This window comes from Lepidochelys kempii, chromosome 7 (genome assembly GCF_965140285.1).
Source record: "Lepidochelys kempii isolate rLepKem1 chromosome 7, rLepKem1.hap1, whole genome shotgun sequence".
NCBI classification, from domain to species: Eukaryota; Metazoa; Chordata; order Testudines; family Cheloniidae; genus Lepidochelys; species Lepidochelys kempii.
Window position 1 is genome coordinate 27,261,080 of NC_136386.1, and position 23,858 is coordinate 27,284,937.

The following is a 23,858-nucleotide window of genomic DNA, read 5'->3' on the forward strand; positions in this document are numbered from 1 at the left end:
TATTTCTGTGATAGAAAGGATACTACTGCAAATATTAATGTGTTTTGTGACAATGATCTCTCAGCATACGGAAAGTTAAATTAAACAACAGAAACCATCACTAAGTATACAAAATTAATATAATCATGTGCATAAACTATACTTCTGTTCAGTCACTGAGTGACATTCTAATGATAATATACTGTTAAGTGACATTTCTTATTATCGATTTAGAGAGACACTAATGCAATGAGCAAGCATATTACTTTTGGGGGGGAAAGTTGGGACGAATTAATTTTCTTTGAAGTTCTTCTTTTAACCCTGGGAAGGACTCGTCTACTATCGTAATAGTACAAGCAACCAAGGGATGTCTAATGTGTGCCAGACTTGTCCATTGTCAGCTCAGCTTCCCAGCGCGAAAGCTTGGGAAAAGATCTTTACTCCTCTCCCATGCTTTTCAGCTTAACAACTCCAATATGGGGAGAGTGTTGGAGAGTCAAACAGAACAAACAGATACCACTGCACCAAAAGCCAGTGGAATTCCTACGTTGTTTTGCTTATAGGACAACTAACTGCCTTGACCTTTCATTTGTATGTAAATCAGTAAAAAATTCTCCCTTTTTTAGGATATTGCACAAGTCTGGTCTCCAGTCGTTGACCTAAAACTTATACCACTGCAAAGAACTTCTTCATTCACTAGAAGCCTGGACCTACCCAGCATTTTCTGGTACAGTAAAATATCCCTTGCTTTAATTTCAGAACATTAACCCTTTATATGACCCGTACACTACTGATAGAAATGGCATCCAGTCATTGATGGATAAGACACACTGTAAAAGCTAGAACTGCATATCCTTCAACATAAACTTAAAAATCTCAGTTTATCTGGTTTGTCACAATCTGTTGTATAAAAAATTGAAAGGGCTTACTTGAAACAGTCATCACAAGCAATGTTTCCCGTGGTCTCCTTTATCGTGCGTTCAGAAACAAATGCTGGATATTCAGTATCACAAGGCTCTAGGGTTTGTTTCAATCTCTGTGCTATAGGCATATAAAAATATCTTAATGTTACTTGGGAAGAACAGGCACACAAAAACTCTCAACAATGTGAGCTACTGTACCAAACAGCTTACAGTGAATGGAAATGTTACTCAGCTTCTGCCACCCTGTGATATTTCCTAGGCAGTGCAAAATGCTTTTTTTTAATTAACAAAAAACTCTTTTAGCTGGGGGATGTAATTCTGTAAGACATAAACCTTATCATAGTTATTTGCGATTTACCCTTAGCCAAGCTAGTTTTCATTTATGGACAAGATCTTGTTTTCACACTATGGATAGACTCAAGCGAAACTAGCTGCTGCTTTTATGTTTCAAGTGTACATATCTACTTTCTAATTCTCCTTAATAATTGTATTTAAATGCATTTGCTGGAGTACCCCTAATTAAGGTACTGTACATTCAATTGAAGTCAGCATATCATTTCTGTGGAGGGTGACCCTCGAGACTTTGCATTGTCTCAGAACTCACAAAGAAAGGACATAGGGGACAAAAAAAAAGGAAAAAAGAAAAAAGATCTCACCAAGAAGTGATGCTCAGGTTTTGGGTGTCTTTTATCTCTGGCTTTTCCCTCCCTAACATAATAATACTTAATTTTCCATAGCACTTTTCATCCATAGATGCCTCAAAGTGCTTTACATGGGAGGGTAAGTATCACTATTCCCATTTTACTCTTGGGAAAACTGAGGCACACAGCAGTGACATGACTTGTTCCTAGTCAAACCACAGGACAATGACAGAGCTGAGAATGACATGCAGGTCTCCTTACCCCCACTCTAGTGACTTATTCACTGGATCATATTTTACTGCTTATATGTGCAAACAACCTCTAGACGTATCTTCAACTAATTGCTTTCTGGGGAAACTGGCTATCAATTATGTAAGGATAGATTACACTGAACAGGCTCATGGACTCCACAGTTTCTCCACTCAAGATTGTTTTAGAGCCAATGGTAAGCCTACTGCAGATCAGTCAGGGAATTATCGCAAAGTTGGGTTTGTAAGTCAAAGAAAACAGTAGGATATATCTCTCCGAACTATATTATTTTTTACATGCCAAACAAAAACAAATTTTCTCATATGCATCAAACTTAGGCGGGGTATTGTTGGAGGGAGATGAGAAGACAGGAAGAGGGGGAGATTAATATGATATGTCTCATCCTTTTTTATACAGGCACTTAGGCACCTAAGCCATGTTAGTGGTTTTGAAAACTTTACCTCTGGCCTGGACTACACCACAGAGTTAGGTCGATTGAAAGGCAGCTTATGCAGGGGTGCTGGAGGAATTTTTATAGTAGGGGTATAGAGAGCTATTGAACCAAACTGTAAACCCTGTGTATAATGGAAACCACTTCAAGCCTGAGGGTATAACAGCACCCCCAGCTCCAGCACCTATGAGCTTACGTCGACCTAACTATGTAAGTGTCTATACTACAATGGTGCTCCTGCCCATGTAAATTGCCCACTACATCAACCTAATAACACCACCTCCATGAGAGGCATAGCACTTAAGTGGGTGTAGTTCGGGTGATGCAGTGTTTATGTTACTTACATCACCTGTTGATGAGGGATTTATTTGCGGGGAAGAGAGCCCAAGGCTGGCTACCTCCCAGTGAGGGATTGAGGGCGGGGAGGAGAGCCCAAGCCTGTTTGACCCCTGGCAAGGCATTAAGTGTGGGGGGAAATCCCTCACTTGGAGGTAGCAAGGCTCAGGCTCTCCTCACCTCCCCCAATCCCTTACCAGGAGGTGGCCACAGTCCAGGCTGCCAGCCCTGGCACGGAGGCTCCCACCACCAGGGCGGGGGCTAGGGTGTCTCCAGCTGTCAACTCTGGGGTAGGGAGGTTCTGGCTGTCAGTGCCCCACTTCAGTCGGTGGAAGCGCTCCAGGTGAGGACATGTTCCGCTGACAGAAGGAGCTGTTGTGGACATGAGAAACCGCAATAATGATTGCGGGGCTGTACGTCAATCTAACTTAGGTCAGCTTAATTTTGGAATGTAGACAAGGCCTCTGTGTCTTGCACCGATGGAACTAATCTGACTCTGTTTTACAGAGTGGGAAATATCTGATCCACAGAAACCTGTGCATCATGCTTCATGAGTAAGTTTTACATTTAAATAATTAAGGAGATTTGAGAATTATATTCATTTTACACTAGTCAGGAATTTATGATGGAAAAAATCTTTATAATCAAATGCGTGAAAACTAGAGGAGTGGGGGGAATCACCTGGCACTGTAGGGTTCTGCCTCTGTTAGGGACCACTTTATTGGGTCTGGCCACCTAGATGAGGTTAACTGGCAAGGATCTGCACCATCCCCCCTTTCCTTCCTGTTCTCTCCATTTGGGATGGTGAATACCTGCTGCACCAGAATGGTTGGTGTGATCCCCACCTATGATTCTGGAGCCCTACTCCCTCATGTATCAACAGACCTAGGTAACAAAGAGGCTTCCAGAGACTGGAAAGTTTCAGATTTCTCTGGTCTCTTGATTGTGAGGCCCAAGGTTGAGGAAGCCATCTCCCGTCTCAAATTCATAAGTGTGAGAGAGGTTATGGGGCTCCGTGATGCAGGTAGAAATATTTCTCCTACCATGAAGTTGATGAGCTGGCAGGTGTTTGGAGCAGGTTTTGTGTCAATAATAATGCACAAAATATACTTGTCATTTTACCCTTGGAGGGATTGAAAATCACTATGATCTATGAGGTATTGTTAAGAAAGGCATGGGAATTTGTTGCTACTGCGTGAGTTCTTTGGTTTTAATTGAGTGAGGTATATACATGTTCACTGTAACTCTCAATAGTACTAATGGGAGCAATGCTGTGGCATCTGAATAAGAACATACCTCAACATTTGCTTTTCGGAATACTTTTTCTTTCATTTATCTTGGGTAATGGAAGCCAATTTCCAAATGACTGCCAGATCACCAAATTCTAATTAGGTAAGCTAGTTTTATAAAAATGATAGCTTTCCAGTGAGCAGGAGCCCTATTCATTAAGGAAATGGAGCAGGTGAAGTGTATAATGACATGCAACATTTTTAGCTAAAACATGAATGAATGTCCCTCATTCACACTGTTGCTTTTCAGTAAAGTAATGGTAAATTTTTGGTTGTGGGGGGGAAGATAAAATGGCAAGTTAATAATATTGGTGGTGTTTGGTATCTAGAACATACCTACAAACCAAAGCAGGGGAACTACATAGACATTTAACAAAGAGAGGTACTAATTATAAAGTCATCTCTTCAAATGTGATGCATGCACCATTTGGATGGACTGCATCAGGACTAGAGGTAGTAGGGTGACCAGACAGCAATGTGAAAAATCGGGACGGGGGTGAGGGGTAAAAGTAACCTATATAAGAAAAAGCCCCCAAAATCGGGACTGTCCCTATAAAATCAGGATATCTGGTCACGCTAAGAGGTGGGCAAAAAACTGATTTTTTGGTTTTCTGGAAGTTCCAGAAAAATGGAAAAAAAATCAATTCAAACCAAACCAAAAATGAAAATTCAGACTTTTTGTAAATCAGACAGACACAAATTTTGTTTTGGGACAAAAGAAATATTTGGTTTCTGAGCATTTTAAGCCTTTTTTAAAATAAAAGCAAAGAGCTAGATTCACAAAACCAAAGCAGGGGATGGTGGTCCCCTTAACACAAATGGTTAGGGTACTCACTTGGGATGTTTGAGACCCAGGTTTGAATCCCTGCTACAGAGCTAGTATTTGAATTCTTCCCCCATTCCAGGATGGCACCCTTACCACCAAGCTAGGGTATTCTGGGTCTCCCAGTGTCACATGCTGAAGCTGTTCAATTTCGTATAAAATACGTGATTAGTCATTGGGCCAGAGAGAACAAAGCGCTACAGTCTGGTAATTAGGCCACCCAGCTAGGATGATGGAGATCCAAGATCAAGTCCCTGTGCTAATGACCATTTAATTATTTGTACAATGGAACAGCTTCAATAGGTGAGATTGAGAGAGATCCACCACAGAATACCTTCTAGTCTGGTGGTAAGGGCACTCAGCTGAAATGTGGGAGATTCAGGTCTGAATCCCTGCTCCAGAGAAGGGAACTGAACCCATGTCTTCCCCTGTCCTAGGAGGATGCCTGAGCTACTAGGCTCCTGGGTATGTGGAGGAGGAGGCAACGGAATCAAACCAGGATCAAAGGAATGCAAAAGATAAATGAAAGGTTACGTGTGCACCCCTTGCTCCTAAACTATGCTATCAGCAACTCAGGATCTGGGCCTTGAAATGGAGAATGTTTTAATTGTTATAGTGGCAAATGACAACCTAGTGTAATGATACCTAGTGTAATAAACAGTTTAATAACACTATTCTTACTAATTATCATACAGAAATTCTGAAGTATCCAAAAGGATTAAAAAAATATATATAAGAGCTGATCAAAACTAGAAATTTTCATTGTGCAGGAAATTCTGACATTCTGATATTTGTTTTCATTCCAAATCAGAAAAAAATAAATGGCAAGTTCCCATGAAACAAAAATGTTGACCTTTTTTTTTTAAAAAAAAACTGATTCCATAAAATCTAAACTTTCGTTCCAGTTTCAACTTTGTTAGCACTTTTATAATCTATCATAATTTATAATAGACTATAAAATAAAATAAATTTTAAAATAAAGTCATTTTTAAACAACAAAAAATCAAAGCACTCTGTTCTGACAAGGTCAAAATGGAATATTTAGACCTTATCAAAATGTGGTCTTTTTTCCAAGTTTTTTTCCTAAATGGAATTGTTAAATTAACATATTCCCACAGAATGTTTTGATTTTGATAAAACAGCATTTTCCAATAGAAAATAAATTCTATCAGAAAAATGTTGACCAGTTCTATACAATATGTGCTATAAACAGAATGAGGCTAATGGTGATGCATTAAGCAGGAAGATTTTTTTGTTTTTAATTTAGAAAAGAAAAAAATATTAGAACAGGAAAAATTCATCTTGTTTTATTGTATTCTGTTTTTTGTTTAAAATCACCTTCACAAAATCATCCTTAATATTATTTATATGTCACATGCATTTTAAGTTCTGCTTTTATGCTAATACATTGTAATTTCACTGCAGTATTAAAAATACACATAAGCACACACACACAGAGATATGGAAAATAACTGAGTCCTAAACTATCATAATGAGGGCTGAAAGAGAATATAATATTGATGACAGACAAAAATTTACCATTAACAATATTAATATAGTAAATAAAACACTTAATGTATGTTTTAATATTAAAAGTGCAATTAAATCTAGAATATTTTTCATTAGGGCCATAAGAACAGTTTACACTTACCTTTTGCTGTTAAATCTGAGTGCCACCAACTGCACAAATTAAATTCCACCAAGAACCTAAAGAAATTATCAAAATGTTTCATATTATTACATAGAACGTTTTCAAAATATTAGCTCTTTGTTCCATCTTTAAAATGTCGGTAGGGTGATACCATTCATCCCATTTTAAATAAAAACAAACAAGAAACTGATGTTCAAGCTGCTAGCATAACTCCTGAGTTATCTTTTGCTATTGCTATATTTTCACTAGGCTTTATCTTGCCAGTGAAAACTTATTCTGAAATTAACACTATCGAGATATTGTAGCTACATCATTTTACAATCAAGAGCTTTTACATGAGAAAGCTCATTAAAATTCCCAGTGCATGGCAGCCCACAGCAATTTTACAGTTGACCATTATTTATAGTTATTCTTCATCATACAGAATATTTTGATTCTCTAGTAAAAAGCCATATGGTTAGAACTTTCCTGGCCATGATACAGCAATACAAATAAAATACTTTCTTATGCTTATTCAAGGATCCTAAATAATAAAATATTATTTTACTTCTAGCAGTAGAACAGACTTGATTAACCAGAGGCTAACTAGTTTTGGGGGGTTTTTTGGTCTATCTATCTATCGAGAAAATACACTAGCCCATGAAAATACGCTGAAGGTCAACTGTAATGTATCAGCTTTTATTATAATGTGAAACCAACATGCAAAGTTAACCTTAATGACAAGAGACTACAAATTTTCAAATTCAGAAGGGGAGAAGTGTGTTTCTTGCAATTTTTGATGTTGTTACAACCAGCAAGAAAATCTCATTTGCAATGTGATTTTTTCTGATATTTACTTTGAGAGATGCATTTCAATTCTGCAGAGTGTTAATGGCCAATTAATTACAGTTTCCAAGATCATACTTCAAACTGTCTTTTCAAAAGCTCATAATACTTTTCAATTAAAACAAAATAGTTACGAGAAAAGATTGCTTCCTATTTATGGAGAGATTACATTTAAGCCTGAAATTGAGCTGTCTGAAAAGTACAATAATAAAACACACAGCTTAGAATATTCTAAGTGATTTGTTTACATAATAACACAAAACAGATTTTTTTAAAGCTCTCCTTCATTTTGTGTGATTCTTCCCTGTGCTTTTTTAGGCAATAGGTCCAATTTCTTTCAAAAGTCCATGCCCACTAATGCATCATCTATGTTCATTTAAAACATTGTGGGGATTAGATAAAGTCAACAATTAAATAACATGTGATAAGCACACCTTGATCTGGCATAAGTTTTAAAGGGTCCAACTTATAGAATACTTTATGAAATCACAAAATAACACAATGAATCACTAAGACAGCGTGTTCTATTGACTACAGCCCACCCAAGCAGCACTAAAAACAGCCAGACATTCATGTTAAATTTAACAGTAACCACAATAATAAATTTGGTTTGCGTATTGCAAGCTGCTAGACTGCTAAGCAAAGACATAAGGATATAAGTGACAACCATGAATAACTTATTAAAAGCTTCAATTATACATTCCTATATTATATATTTTCTAAGACTTTTACACCAGAGATTTAATAATAAAGAAAAATGTTACTGAATTAATAACAAGTTTTTTTAAAAAATAATTCAGTATGTAGGACAAAAAAGTTAAAATATTCTTTAAATTCTTGACAAAATTTACTTACACGGCAAGTTCAGTCATTATCCATTTTACTGCGGCAAAGAAGGCATTATAAGGCTGAAGAGAAGCAATTCATTTAATAAAAAGGTAAAACATACAGTATTTGTAGTTTAACTGAAGGCTTTATATAAAGACAATGGTATTTGAAACATATGGGTATCATGTCAAAAAGTAGCAGAGCTTTATCTAGGAGATTAAAAAGTAGATACAGTATCTCAATGGCAACATTTTAAAACATTCAAACTACACAGTCATGAAATGTGCTTTACAAGTAAAACAAACGTGATCCAATGCAGGAGTTATCATTGAGAAACAAGGAATTTCTGCAAATGATACTTAAATATTTTACCTCTAGGGGCTACTATTTCCTAGGCTAATGTGGAGGGAGTAGTACTGATAGATCACTTAAGTGTTTTCAATTGTAATTCACAGAGTTGCCTCTCTGCAATGTAAATCTCTATTCCTCACCTCACTGCCCTTCATTGTAATGGGGAGAGGAAAACTGACACAGCTTGAATTTACTTTTTGTATGTGAAGTCATCTGTGCCTTTCTGAAAGCCCAGAACTCGGGAATATTCAGAGTGTTAAAATATTTATTAATTTTCCCTATATTTTGTGGGAAATTAATTAAACTAATAATTCAATTATTTTTAAATGGAAGTAAATTGATAATTTTGATTTTATTGTGTTTTATACATTTTAAATATTTTTCAAATAAAGTATCAATAGCAATATTCATTTTGGGGGTAACCCATGCAGAATAGTTAGTTTCCTGAAATCTGAAATACAGAAGTCCATCCTCTCACATATTTGTGCATAGATCTTTCAGCTCTGTAAGATGTTTTGAGTTCTTCTTGTAGATGCCAGAGCATCAAGGCATAACTTTGAGCATATGCATAGTCCCACTGACTATAATGGAACTACTCAAATGCTTGAAGTCATACATATGCTTAAGAACCTTGCTGAATCAGCACCTTAATAAGGTCCCCATTGCAGTAACATCTGGAATACCTAGGCACAATGGAAAAAGAATGGAATGTCAGCTTAAACTGTTTTATTTCTGATTTCTGGCAGGTGAAGAGGATGTTTAACTAAACAATGCCATTTTTTAAGAGCTTGGGGTCATGTTCTCCCCTAGGTGTATGCTGTGCAGAGAGAAACAGAACAACCCTCATCACACAGAGGATGCTATATACAGCATTTCCTCTCTTAGGGAAGTGGAATTTAAGATACAATTTACATGAGTTATTGTAGCTTTGAGCAGCAGCAACTTCCCAACTGAAGCTTTCAGAGACCACAGAGGGGGTTTTGGTACATGGCTGGTCAACCCACAGCCAACTGCAGTATAGTGTATGTGCCATCATTGCTAGAAAGGGATGCTGAAGTGGTGCATATAACCTGAGACCAACAAGATCTTGACCTATGAAGGGCTGCTTTATAGGAAAAAATAAATGAACTAAAGAGCTAAGTGATGACTAAAGGGGATAAGATAACCCTCTACCAGAGCTGGTCAGAAAATGAAATTTCCACTCAGTGGGAAATTTAGACAGTGCAAAAATTGTTTTAATTGGAAAATTCCATAGTTTCACACACAAAAAATAATCTGAAAATCCTTTATTCTGAAAAAATTGATTTTCCCTCATAATGTCGAATCACTTCATGTTGATAATGTCAAAACAATATAAAATAAACACAATTTTAACATAATATTAAAGAAAAACATGAATTAAAATGTTCTAACATTATCAAAACAATGTTTCAAAAGTTCTAAATTGAAATATTTTGATGCTGTTGAAATTTTGCCATATCATCAAAATGAAAAAAGAAAACTAAAATGTTATTCATTTAGATGTTTTCCTGGTGAAAATGTCATGGCAATTGACACTTTCTCATGAAATCTTTGATTTTGACTAAGCTGCATTTTCGGATGGAAAACTTGTTCTGACATTTTTTTAAACCAGCTGTACTGACTGCTGATATATATATATATATATATGAAAGATCCTAACACTAAAGAGGGAGAGAAATCATTTAATGTCATGATCTTGCAAAGGGATCCACCTGGGTGGCCTTTATCCTTGCACAGGTCCCTTGTTAACACTGGTTTATTGGTTTGGCTCATGGAGGTATAATTTGAAGTTAGTGGGTGAAATTAAGATAAGGAAAAATCAGGCTGAATATCAGGAAAAAACCTTCTTTATTATGAGACCTATTTGGCTGTGGAATAATCCCATAAAGGAAGGGCCAAAAATCCCGTCACACTTGGGACTTTTAAAACTAACCATACTGTACAGCACAATCCTACACTGACAATGAGATGGACTGGATGATCTATATGTCTCTTGTCCATTTCTAACCTCTATTATTTTAATCCCATGGTCTACAGGCATATTCTACAAATCCTGACTGTGCGCCATCTCCTGCTTTGCACAGTCACTCCTCCTGAGTGGATGATATGGTGGAACACTGTCTCTTTAAGACTTGTGCACAGTTTTAAACTTTCAACCTCAAGACCAGCCTTACTTGTGCCTGCAATTGTACATATGTAATTCTGAGGTGGGAATATAGCACATATGTGAACATGAACAGTATGTGTCTGTGCAAATTGTATGGTAAGGTGCCTAATAGGCGACTTACATGTGCAAAGCTGTGGGCCAAGACACAAATGAGCTGCTTTTTAAAATCTGGCCTTAACGTCTCAGCCTGCATTTTCTTTACACTGTCACTGCAGTCATGATACTTGGAGATGGGTGAACCAGCAGAGATAAAATAAACTCCAAGTGAAGCTTTGCCCAGCCTTCAAAGTGAAACTGAAGTAAATCTCTTTTGGGAGTCCAAAAAACAAATGGTTATCTTTGATAGAAAATGTTCACCACATGTCTCAGTATATGCCACAATTTTCCAGGAAAGGCTTTTCTTCCAATATTCCCAGTGTGACCAGAAATAGGGAGTAATGACTATCTCTTGCAAAAATGTCTGCTTTTGAGATATAATTTTTGCATACCAAAGAGGTTAAGATAGTACAATTCCACATTCTGGGATGCTGATCCAGACTGAACTGACACCCTGCCTCCCCCCAAAAAACCTTTTTGATGTTTTTCCATTGCTGTTACTTTAAAGACATTTTATATCTCTCCTGCAAATCTGATTCAGAATATTCCATATCATTTAGCTGACATCTTACAACTTGATCCTGAAAACACTTACTGCTTTGCATAGTGCTATATAGTCCCAATATGATAGTAAGCATCTCTAAGCTCAGGCCTTTGCTTGGAAATGTTGTATTCCATATCTTCAGGTATTTAAAAATATGCAGGCTCATGCAAATACATACATGCAAATGTTGTAAAATGCATATGATTATTCAACAAGGCATAAAAGTTATACATAGATATTTGGAAATCACCATAATATTTAAATATTTACCTAGCAGTTTAAGTAATTATGCTGACAGAACTATTAGGTTTAGCTTGTATATCTGTACTCAGGTACATTTTTAAAAAAATCTGTTTAATAACTTTTTCTAGAGTCTATGATATCAGTGAATAGGGTCCTTCAGTTTTGCAAATATTTTGTGGCAGCCTTTATATACACATTTTTTACGCTAAATACTAACAAATTTGGTTAAAAACAATTCATTTTGTAATATAAAAGAGATAATTCAACTATATACATCCAATCTAATGGTCCATTCTGGCTTTTAAAAAAAACTATGAATATTTTGTATTATAAAACACCCTAAAATTATTAACTGCAGCTCTGATCCTTTAATGACCAGAGGTCTGCTCACGTGGAACACATTTGACTTCACTCGGGTTCTGAGAAGGCACAGGAGTCTATATGCAGACCTAGGTTTAAGTGGTCAGTGAAATTCCACTTTAGAAAAATAGATCTGTTGTTCAGTTTACTGCAGAACTTCAAAACAAGGTGCAGAAAACATTAACTTGAAGGCTTTAACAAATCCAACCACCCTGTAATTAAAACCTCCCAAACCTTTTTTTTTAAACAAATTATATATTTTAAAATTCCAGATCTTTGCCTAAAGCAAATGTTTATAGTTAATTTAGAAAGTTATGAGAGTAGGTGTTCAAAATGGGACAATAACATGCTGACAGACCCTTAGCATTAGTAGTGCTGGTGGAAAAAGCTACCGTACAAGAGTTTGGTCCTGCAAATACTTAAACACAGTGGATTTATGGATATAGAACCATTGTTCATATCGGATGGGATGGTACGATAAAAGTAAGAGCTTTAATAGTTCCAAATAGCAATAATAGGCTTGTGATAACTACAGTCAAAATATTACATCATATATATAATTTGCAACAATTTTATATATATATATTTGTAACAATTTTCTGGTGATTTTGTGCAAGGGTGCTCATAATGTTAACTATACTTACGTCCAGTAAGCTATGGGCACTGTCGCTACTCTCTTTGTTTGTTCTACACATGGCCTGGTAGTCATAAAGTGTAATTCTACAGAGAAGAACAGAAAACTGCTTGACTAAGAAGAAAACACACCAGAATAAAATGGTGAAATACAACAGGGTCTGCCCACAAAGTAGGCAGCAAAATAAAATTTAAAAGGGGGAGGAAAGGGGAGGGAGGGTCATTAAAATACATTCCAGACAAAGGAGCATAAAGGCAAGAAACACTGTAAAACTTCGTAAGGATTTTATCAGGCTGTGGGACAAAACGACGGCATAGTTGGGAGAAGAGAAAATAGGGAAAGGTACACATACAGTCTAACAGATGGTGAGGTAAGCTATGCAAGGAAAAGGAGACTATACATTCAACAGGATGCTTAAACAATTAGATTTTGATTCTGGACTGAGATCTGCACATTTAGCCCCAGAAAGCGAAACAACCTATGCATTTGAGGGGCTACTTGTACCACAACACTCTCTGTACCCTCAAAGGTGAAGTAAGACATCTCCACACATCTAGAGAGTCCACATACCAGTTATCCCCTCCAAGGGTTGTGGCTTCCCAAGAAGTGGGAGTTTGAAGCTCAGCGTATTCGCTATTTCGATATTCCAACCAGCATGAGTGTAACTGTGCTACTTTTTATGAGCGCAAAATATTCAATATGTATAGTGCTTGCTGTAATAAACAATTTATAGGAACCTCCTCAGATGCATAGTCAAAAGGGAGCTCTCTGCCATCTTTGACATAACTGAGAGATTTTGTGTAAAATCCAGCACTTAGAGACACGTGGAATTGTGACAGTCTCTAAAAATGTGTCCATACAACAATGAGTCAATTACACCCATCCACATAGATCGCTTTTAACATCTGTGACAGATGAAATATTGATTTTAATCATCATTTAATAAGTCATTACAAGTCTGAATTAACAAACGTTACTAATGTAAATTAAACATCCATTTAATGGTTTCATCATCATAAGTATGAGAGAACACAAGTGGATGTGAATGGCTTATAAAAATGTGAAAGGGGACTGGAGTGTTCTCTAACATTTGGCATGCCTCTAAGTGAAATGAAAAGCACATCACACTCTAGGGTTAGGCCATAGGATGCCACAGTGGCATGTCAAAGCCAAAGAGTCAGCTAATGACACATTTTTAACGTCACTCAGAAGCATTCTATACCATATACGTGAAATGTTAGCAATCCAAAGTGCAAATTGTTGCAGTCCATATTGTTAGGTAACTATATATAATCTAAATTTGTGACTGGAACTGTCACTAAGAGGTTCTGAGAATCATTCAAATGTTAGGTTTCAGAGTAGCAGCTGTGTTAGTCTGTATTCGCAAAAAGAAAAGGAGTACTTGGGGCACCTTAGAGACTAACAAATTTATTTGAGCATAAGCTTTCGTGAGCTACAGCTCACTTCATCGGATGCATTCAGTGGAAAATACAGTGCGGAGATTTATATACATAGAGAACATGAAACAATGAGTGTTACCATACACACTGTAAGGAGAGTGATCACTTAAGATGAGCTATTACCAGCAGGAGAGCGGGGCGGGGGGGGGGGGGAGAAAACCTTTTGTAGTGATAATCAAGGTGGGCCATTTCCAGCAGTTGACAAGAACGTCTGAGGAACAGTGATGTCACGGCAAACCTGGTGGCTGAACTTTGTCCTCACCCATAACTATTTCATATTTGGGGACAATGTATACCTTCAAATCAGTGGCACAGCTATGGGTACCCGCATGGCCCCACAGTATGCCAACATTTTTATGGCTGGCTTAGAACAACGCTTCCTCAGCTCTCGTCCCCTAATGCCCCTACTCTACTTGTGCTACATTGATGACATCTTCATCATCTGGACCCATAGAAAAGAAGCCCTTGAGGAATTCCACCATGATTTCAACAATTTCCACCCTACCATCAACCTCAGCCTAGACCAGTCCACACAAGAGATCCACGTCCTGGACACTATGGTGCTAATAAGCGATGGTCACATAAACACCACCCTATACCGGAAACCTACTGACCACTATTCCTACCTACATGCCTCCAGCTTTCACCCTGACCACACCACACGATCCATTGTCTACAACCAAGCTGTACGATACAACCGCATTTCCTTCAACCCCTCAGACAGAGACAAACACCTACAAGATCTCTGTCAAGCATTCTTACAACTACAATACCCACCTGCAGAAGTGAAGAAACAGATTGAAAGAGCCAGAAGAGTACTCAGAAGTCACCTACTGCAGGACAGGCCCAACAAAGAAAATAACAGAACGTCACTAGCCATCACTTTCAGCCCTCAACTAAAACCTCTCCAACGCATCATCAAGGATCTACCACCTATCCTGAAGGACAAGCATCACTCTCACAGATCTTGGGAGACAGGCCAGTCCTTGGTTACAGACAGCCCCCCAACCTGAAGCAAATACTCACCAGCAACTACACACCACACAACAGAACCACTAACCCAGGAACCTATCCTTGCAATAAAGCCCATTGCCAGCTGTGTCCACATATCTATTCAGGGGACACCATCATAGGGCCTAATCACATCAGCCACACTATCAGAGGCTCGTTCACCTGCACATCTACCAATGTGATATATACCATCATGTGCCAGCAATGCCCCTCTGCCATGTACATTGGCCAAACTGGACAGTCTCTACGTAAAAGAATAAATGGACACAAATCAGACGTCAAGAATTGTAACATTCAAAAACCAGTTGGAGAACACTTCAATCTCTCTGGTCACTCGATTACAGACCTAAAAGTGGCAATTCTTCAACAAAAAAACTTCTAAAACAGACTCCAACGAGAGACTGCTGAATTGGAATTAATTTGCAAACTCGATACAATTAACTTAGGCTTGAATAGAGACTGGGAGTGGATGGGTCATTACACAAAGTAAAACTATTTCCCCATGTTTATTTCCCCCCCGCCCACCCCCCCACTGTTCCTCAGATGTTCTTGTCAACTAGTGGAAATGGCCCACCTTGATTATCTCTACAAAAGGTTTTCTCCCCACCCCCCGCTCTCCTGCTGGTAATAGCCCACCTTAGTCGATCACTCTCCTTACAGTGTGTATGGTAACACCCATTGTTTCATGTTCTCTGTGTATATAAATCTCCCCACTGTATTTTCCACTGAATGCGTCCGATGAAGTGAGCTGTAGCTCATGAAAGCTTATGCTCAAATAAATTTGTTAGTCTCTAAGGTGCCACAAGTACTCCTTTTATTCAAATGTTATATATTAGTTACACAGTATATTTCTTTCTGGCTCAGATATATTTTGACTAAGTGGTTTGGATCCTGCAGTTTCAGCTAAACATTTAGTATGTGTCACATAATGCTTTCTTACTTACTATATCTTATGTCCAGTAAAAAAAATGGCAAGGAAGCCAGAGCTGTATCGGCCTGGCAGAAAGAGGCAAATGGTAGACAAAACGCATAACTAGAGACCTATACATGGGTGTAGGTTAAACACTGACCATATTTGGCAGAATCACGCCCACAGCCAGATCCACGCACACAGATCTGCCAAGACAAACAGAGCAGTACATGGTGTAAGTTGTGCTGCCCTTATGGCATGCAGAAATACACCACTTCTTCTAGCTTTCCCCCTTCTCCCCGCTAACCAGGGTTACACTTTCCAAGCCTCTCCATCTCCAGCCATGGCTCCTGTGTTTCACTCCTCTGTATCTAAGAACCATGCACTGCTCTTATCACTGATGTCAGCACGTGTTAAGCACACAAAGAAGAGCAGTTTACAGGCTTTAATTGTTCTATGAAGAATTGCCAAAGAAGACTACTTCGCTGAAATGCCCCCACTCTCCCATGCCCCGTTGTCTGTTCTTAGTGTTCAGTTTTCACTCCTTTCCTGGTATGTTTAATATAATGAATAAAAGTACTGCAAACGTGGTATTTGAAAAGTGCAATCATATCATCTAATGCCAGCTTCATCTGCTATAAGAGGTTTGTTAATCTGAAGATTGCTTTATCCTGCCTAGAAGTTTTAATGAAATTATATTACTATGTACCACTTAGAACATCTGTTATAATTATCATTTAGACTCCAGTCTTAAATATTGGAAGATGTCTTTAAATATTTTTTTTAATATTAACGCTTGTAAATACTATGATTGTATAAGTGAAATGTTGCGTGTGATTTCTTTACTAAACATTCAATGATAAAGGTTAATAAAATATTGCAATATGAATTCAAACAAGTAATTTTAAATACAAAATTTAACGGAATAACCCTGGTTACACAGGCTGATGGGTAAGGATGGTATTGTTTTGGAAAAATCTAAAATTGCTCTTATTGTTTGTAACACCTGGGTTAAAACATGTAGTGAAACAGAATTTTACTTTGCTGTAAGGCAAGAAGTAAGCCTTAGCTTTAAGGCACACGGAGAGCGTTATAACAGATATCCTTTCAATCAAGGTGAGCAAATAGCATAATAGCTATTGCTGGGCTGGAGTGCCACAAACCCATGTGTGTATGATACTGCAATGTGTTTATAGTCTTTTCTAAATATATTAAAGTGTTTCCAGAGAGAAGATTCCGGTTACAGGCGGAAAGTATAGGAAAGTCGCTTTCAAAACAGAGACAGCGTATCCAGGTGGAAAAAAAATTGAACAAATCTTAAGGAAAGCTGCAGGACAGATACAGTTTTCCTAATAAAGGCCTGGAATAAATTCTGCTTTTGTGAAGGAAGTACTGATGTTGTTACAACATGTGCTATTTAACAATGGCTATTAAATCCTACCAAACTGAGTAAAATAAGTGTTATGCTGTTTTTCAAAGGGTCAGCTTCAATGCTACTGAAAACCTGCATCTTTCCAAAGACAATTCAAACAACAACATCAACAAAGGATGTGCAGATCACATTAGCAAAAGTATGACTGTAGACAGCTTCATAAGGTCTAATTCTTCACCAATGGAAGCCAATGGGAAGATTGCAGTAACCATGAATGGCCATAGGATGATGCCCATAATGACGCTGAAATTTGAACACTACAACATGTTGAAACAATTCAGGACTTTCATTCAACGTCACTATTAATAGATATTAAAGATCAATACAAATGGGTTCTACAGCATTCACAAATTCAAATGCCAGCTTTCCTTTATTCTTGAAAATGTGTTACAGCTCTAAGATTTCCTGTACATCAAAATGGTAAAAGACTTCTAGTGCTAATACTTGCAAACACCACTGTAGCATGAATAGCAAAAGTAGTGATCCAAGATTCTGAAAGGTTTCAGAGTAACAGCCGTGTTAGTCTGTATTCGCAAAAAGAAAAGGAGTACTTGTGGCACCTTAGAGACTAACCAATTTATTAGAGCATAAGCTTTTGTGAGCTACAGCTCACTTCATCAGATGCATATCGTGGAAACTGCAGCAGACTTTATATATACACAGAGAATATGAACCAATACCTCCTCCCACCCCACTGTCCTGCTGGTAATAGCTTATCTAAAGTGATCATCAGGTGGGCCATTTCCAGTACAAATCCAGGTTTTCTCACCCTCCACCCCCCCACACAAATTCACTCTCCTGCTGGTGATAGCCCATCCAAAGTGACAACTCTTTACACAATGTGCATGACAATCAAGTTGGGCTATTTCCTGCACAAATCCAGGTTTTCTCACATCCCCCCAGCCCCATACACACACAAACTCACTCTCCTGCTGGTAATAGCTCATCCAAACTGACCACTCTTCAAGATTAAATCCAAGTTAAACCAGAAAATCTGGGGGGGGGGGTAGGAAAAAACAAGAGGAAACAGGCTACCTTGCATAATGACTTAGCCACTCCAAGTCTCTATTTAAGCCTAAATTAATAGTATCCAATTTGCAAATGAATTCCAATTCAGCAGTTTCTCGCTGGAGTCTGGATTTGAAGTTTTTTTGTTTTAAGATAGCGACCTTCATGTCTGTGATTGCGTGACCAGAGAGATTGAAGTGTTCTCTGACTGGTTTATGAATGTTATAATTCTTGACATCTGATTTGTGTCCATTTATTCTTTTACGTAGAGACTGTCCAGTCTGACCAATGTACATGGCAGAGGGGCATTGCTGGCACATGATGGCATATATCATATTGGTGGATGTGCAGGTGAACAAGCCTCTGATAGTGTGGCTGATGTTATTAGGCCCTGTGATGGTGTCCCCTGAATAGATATGTGGGCACAATTGGCAACGGGCTTTGTTGCAAGGATAAGTTCCTGGGTTAGTGGTTCTGTTGTGTGGTATGTGGTTGTTGGTGAGTATTTGCTTCAGGTTGCTGTAGGCAAGGACTGGCCTGTCTCCCAAGATTTGTGAGAGTGTTGGGTCATCCTTTAGGATAGGTTGTAGATCCTTAATAATGCGTTGGAGGGGTTTTAGTTGGGGGCTGAAGGTGACGGCTAGTGGCGTTCTGTTATTTTCTTTGTTAGGCCTGTCCTGTAGTAGGTAACTTCTGGGAACTCTTCTGGCTCTATCAATCTGTTTCTTTACTTCTGCAGGTGGGTATTGTAGTTGTAAGAAAGCTTGACAGAGATCTTGTAGGTGTTTGTCTCTGTCTGAGGGGTTGGAGCAAATGCGGTTGTATCGCAGAGCTTGGCTGTAGACGATGGATCGTGTGGTGTGGTCAGGGTGAAAGCTGGAGGCATGCAGGTAGGAATAGCGGTCAGTAGCTTTCCGGTATAGGGTGGTGTTTATGTGACCATTGTTTATTAGCACTGTAGTGTCCAGGAAGTGGATCTCTTGTGTGGACTGGACCAGGCTGAGGTTGGTGGTGGGATGGAAATTGTTGAAATCATGGTGGAATTCCTCAAGGGCTTCTTTTCCATGGGTCCAGATGATGAAGATGTCATCAATATAGCGCAAGTAGAGTAGGGGCTTTAGGGGACGAGAGCTGAGCCTCTCTCTCTACTCTACTTTCTACTCTCAGCCCAGCAGAAGCAGCTGTTCTATCTCGGGGCCTCTCCTTCTGCCCCTCCACTCCCACGAACATGATACAGTTCTGTGGTGACCTAGAATCCTATTTTCGACGTCTCCGACTCAAGGAATATTTCCAAAATACCTCTGAACAGCATACTAATCCACAGAGGTCTCCCTACCAACACTACAGAAAGAGGGATTCTAGGTGGACTCCTCCTGAAGGTCGAAACAGCAGACTGGACTTCTACATAGAGTGCTTCCGCCGACGTGCACGGGCTGAAATTGTGGAAAAGCAGCATCACTTGCCCCATAACCTCAGCCATGCGGAACGCAATGCCATCCACAGCCTCAGAAACAACTCTGACATCATAATCAAAAAGGCTGACAAAGGAGGTGCTGTTGTCATCATGAATAGGTCGGAATATGAACAAGAGGCTGCTCGGCAGCTCTCCAACACGAGTTTCTACAAGCCATTACCCTCTGATCCCACTGAGAGTTACCAAAAGCAACTACAGCATTTGCTCAAGAAACTTCCTGAAAAAGCACAAGATCAAATCCGCACAGACACACCCCTGGAACCCCGACCTGGGATATTCTATCTACTACCCAAGATCCATAAACCTGGAAATCCTGGGCGCCCCATCATCTCAGGCACTGGCACCCTGACAGCAGGATTGTCTGGCTATGTAGACTCCCTCCTCAGGCCCTACGCTACCAGCACTCCCACCTACCTTCGAGACACCACTGACTTCCTGAGGAAACTTCAATCCATCGGTGATCTTCCTGATAACACCATCCTGGCCACTATGGATGTAGAAGCCCTCTACACCAACATTCCACACAAAGATGGACTACAAGCCGTCAAGAACACTATCCCCGATAATGTCACGGCTAACCTGGTGGCTGAACTATGTGACTTTGTCCTTACCCATAACTACTTCACATTTGGGGACAATGTATACCTTCAAATCAGCGGCACTGCTATGGGTACCCACATGGCCCCACAGTATGCCAACATTTTTATGGCTGATTTAGAACAACGCTTCCTCAGCTCTCGTCCCCTAAAGCCCCTACTCTACTTGTGCTATATTGATGATATCTTCATCATCTGGACCCATGGAAAAGAAGCCCTTGAGGAATTCCACCATGATTTCAACAATTTCCATCCCACCACCAACCTCAGCCTGGTCCAGTCCACACAAGAGATCCACTTCCTGGACACTACAGTGCTAATAAACAATGGTCACATAAACACCACCCTATACCGGAAAGCTACTGACCGCTATTCCTACCTGCATGCCTCCAGCTTTCACCCTGACCACACCACACGATCCATCGTCTACAGCCAAGCTCTGCGATACAACCGCATTTGCTCCAACCCCTCAGACAGAGACAAACACCTACAAGATCTCTGTCAAGCTTTCTTACAACTACAATACCCACCTGCAGAAGTAAAGAAACAGATTGATAGAGCCAGAAGAGTTCCCAGAAGTTACCTACTACAGGACAGGCCTAACAAAGAAAATAACAGAACGCCACTAGCCGTCACCTTCAGCCCCCAACTAAAACCCCTCCAACGCATTATTAAGGATCTACAACCTATCCTAAAGGATGACCCAACACTCTCACAAATCTTGGGAGACAGGCCAGTCCTTGCCTACAGCAACCTGAAGCAAATACTCACCAACAACCACATACCACACAACAGAACCACTAACCCAGGAACTTATCCTTGCAACAAAGCCCGTTGCCAATTGTGCCCACATATCTATTCAGGGGACACCATCACAGGGCCTAATAACATCAGCCACACTATCAGAGGCTCGTTCACCTGCACATCCACCAATGTGATATATGCCATCATGTGCCAGCAATGCCCCTCTGCCATGTACATTGGTCAAACTGGACAGTCTCTACGTAAAAGAATAAATGGACACAAATCAGATGTCAAGAATTATAACATTCATAAACCAGTCAGAGAACACTTCAATCTCTCTGGTCACGCAATCACAGACATGAAGGTCGCTATCTTAAAACAAAAAAACTTCAAATCCAGACTCCAGCGAGAAACTGCTGAATTGGAATTCATTTGCAAATTGGATACTATTAATTTAGGCTTAAATAGAGACTTGGAGTGGCTAAGTCATTATGCAAGGTAGCCTGTTTCCTCTTGTTTTTTCCTACCCCCCCCCCAGATTTTCTGGTTTAACTTGGATTTAAACTTGAAGAGTGGTCAGTTTGGATGAGCTATTACCAGCAGGGGAGTGAGTTTGTGTGTGTATGGGGGTTGGGGGGATGTGAGAAAACCTGGATTTGTGCAGGAAATAGCCCAACTTGATTGTCATGCACATTGTGTAAAGAGTTGTCACTTTGGATGGGCTATCACCAGCAGGAGAGTGAATTTGTGTGGGGGGGGTGGAGGGTGAGAAAACCTGGATTTGTACTGGAAATGGCCCACCTGATGATCACTTTAGATAAGCTATTACCAGCAGGACAGTGGGGTGGGAGGAGGTATTGGTTCATATTCTCTGTGTATATATAAAGTCTGCTGCAGTTTCCACGATATGCATCTGATGAAGTGAGCTGTAGCTCACGAAAGCTTATGCTCTAATAAATTGGTTAGTCTCTAAGGTGCCACAAGTACTCCTTTTCTTTTTTCAAGATTCTGAAGTGCTTCTGTGTAAAGATTTCATTTCTACAGTATTATATTAATACTAATGTCATTCTAAGATGTTATAAAATAATTTTTCCTCAATATTTAGACAGGTTTAACTAAATGTTGCAAAAAGAAAGATTTTTAGGTTATTTAGCCTTTCTGAAGTGATTGTGATGCTGTTTGAAAAGTTTGTGGCTACCTGTGTCCTGTTCAGCTGTTTATAGTTAAAGAACATGATAATTGCCAGCTTTCCCTCTGATCTAAATTTAAACCCATCTAGTTATGCGCAACCCAAGCCTGATGTGTTCTTAGAATCAGTAGATTATTCTTGCCAGAGGGAACATGCCTGAGTCTTTATGACATCACTGTACTGTTAACTGCCCACATTTCCATACTTTATCATCGTCACTGAAGTCCACAGAACAGTTGCTTTCAAAATCTGATATATGATAGACACAAACTATATATAAAACTTTAAGTAATGGAAAACAAATTTTCAACAGCTAACTATGCACCTCTGTTTTAGATAAACTTGGGGGATATATCCATTTTGGTGAAACCCTTTTATAGTCAGTTTCCTGATACAGTAAATTCAGTGTTGCACTTTACAATGTACTTGCAGTTGAGTAAAAATCTGGTTCAAGAAAATTAAACATCTAACCCAAAATCACTGGGTAGGCCAGAGTGGGGACCATGCTTGACAGTATTTTTCCCATGCAGCTTCCTACAGTGAACTGTATCTCACTTGTGGGATATAGGCCTACATTGCTGTGCATGCATTAGAGGTAGAAGATTTCTCCCAGGTTATCTCTGGGTCCTGCTAGTTGTCCTCAGATCAGCATTGGCTGCACCTCAACGCTATTAGGGCTGTCACCTCTACCCCGTTGATCCACACAGGGATTAGATTCTTGGCCAGGCCTCTTTTTCTAACCCAGGTGTCTGGCATCCATGCCTGCCCATCGGGGCAATTCATGAAGGAGCAGTCACAGCAGAAATGACCTGTTGCTAGCACAAAAAAGCAAGTGTGAGTTGAGGTTTTTTTTCCACCCCTGACTGCACAGAGGAGGTGGGACTTGTGTGGTGGGTCTTTCTTTGGGACTGGTCCGTCCTCTCACTCTTTCCTCCCCTTGGAACCAGTCTTCTAGGGCTTTGTTATAGCCATGGACTGGCTGGGGGCGCCAGACCTGGCATGCAGTTCCCCAGTGGGTTGCCCCCTCAGCAGGCCAGAAGGTCTGCTGTCACTGGTCAGCTGGGGTGAGCATCTTTGGTTTTGAGTGGCACCACTGTCAGGTCTGCAGCTGCTAAATTGTTCCAGCACCACTTGTTTGGCCACCTGTCCTCCTGTCCATCTGTTGGGCTGGAGCCACTGCCAAGAGTATTCCTTAAGCCTCTTGGTCACTGCTCATAACTGGGTCCCCAGGGGACATCTTTCCCAACATAAGCACTATTGGTGGGTTTCTGCCATGATACGGAAGGTGTCCAAGATGGCCCCTTGACCTTAGCATAATCTTGGGCTTCCATGGCATCAAAGTTCCAGTACATAGCTTGAGTAAGTCCAGTAAGATATGGTGCCAGCAAAACAGTCCTGTATTTGGATGGCCATCAAGCTGCTGTGATGACCCTCTTGAAAGTGACTGAGAAAGCTTTGGAGTCATCTTCTGGCCCCGTTTTTGTGAGTCTTACAGGAGGTTCGTAATTGTGGTGGGGCTCAAGGTACCAGTCGCCATGTTTGCGTTTGCTCCGGGAGGTTGTAAAATGGCCATCACCTGTTGAAGCAGGCTTGTTGCTGTTCCTGCTGTTGTCGCCTGCTCCT

General features: G+C 39.6%; 1 protein-coding gene across 5 annotated transcripts in view; it reads right to left on the reverse strand.

Moving 5' to 3' along the window:
* The window catches only part of CACNA2D3 (calcium voltage-gated channel auxiliary subunit alpha2delta 3), a 724,110-nt gene that overhangs the window by 26,193 nt on the left and 674,059 nt on the right, over positions 1-23,858 (reverse strand). For 3 of the 5 annotated variants that reach the window (XM_078853615.1, XM_078853618.1, XM_078853617.1), the window contains 4 exons: positions 12,422-12,497; positions 8,023-8,075; positions 6,343-6,398; positions 909-1,020 (listed from right to left, as the gene is read on the reverse strand). In XM_078853615.1, the coding sequence (XP_078709741.1) occupies positions 909-1,020; positions 6,343-6,398; positions 8,023-8,075; positions 12,422-12,497 (297 nt within the window). Of the gene's footprint in view, positions 1-908; positions 1,021-6,342; positions 6,399-8,022; positions 8,076-12,421; positions 12,498-15,952; positions 15,999-23,858 lie in introns of those variants that run through there. The other 2 variants (XR_013636032.1, XM_078853616.1) reach the window with 2 other exon arrangements.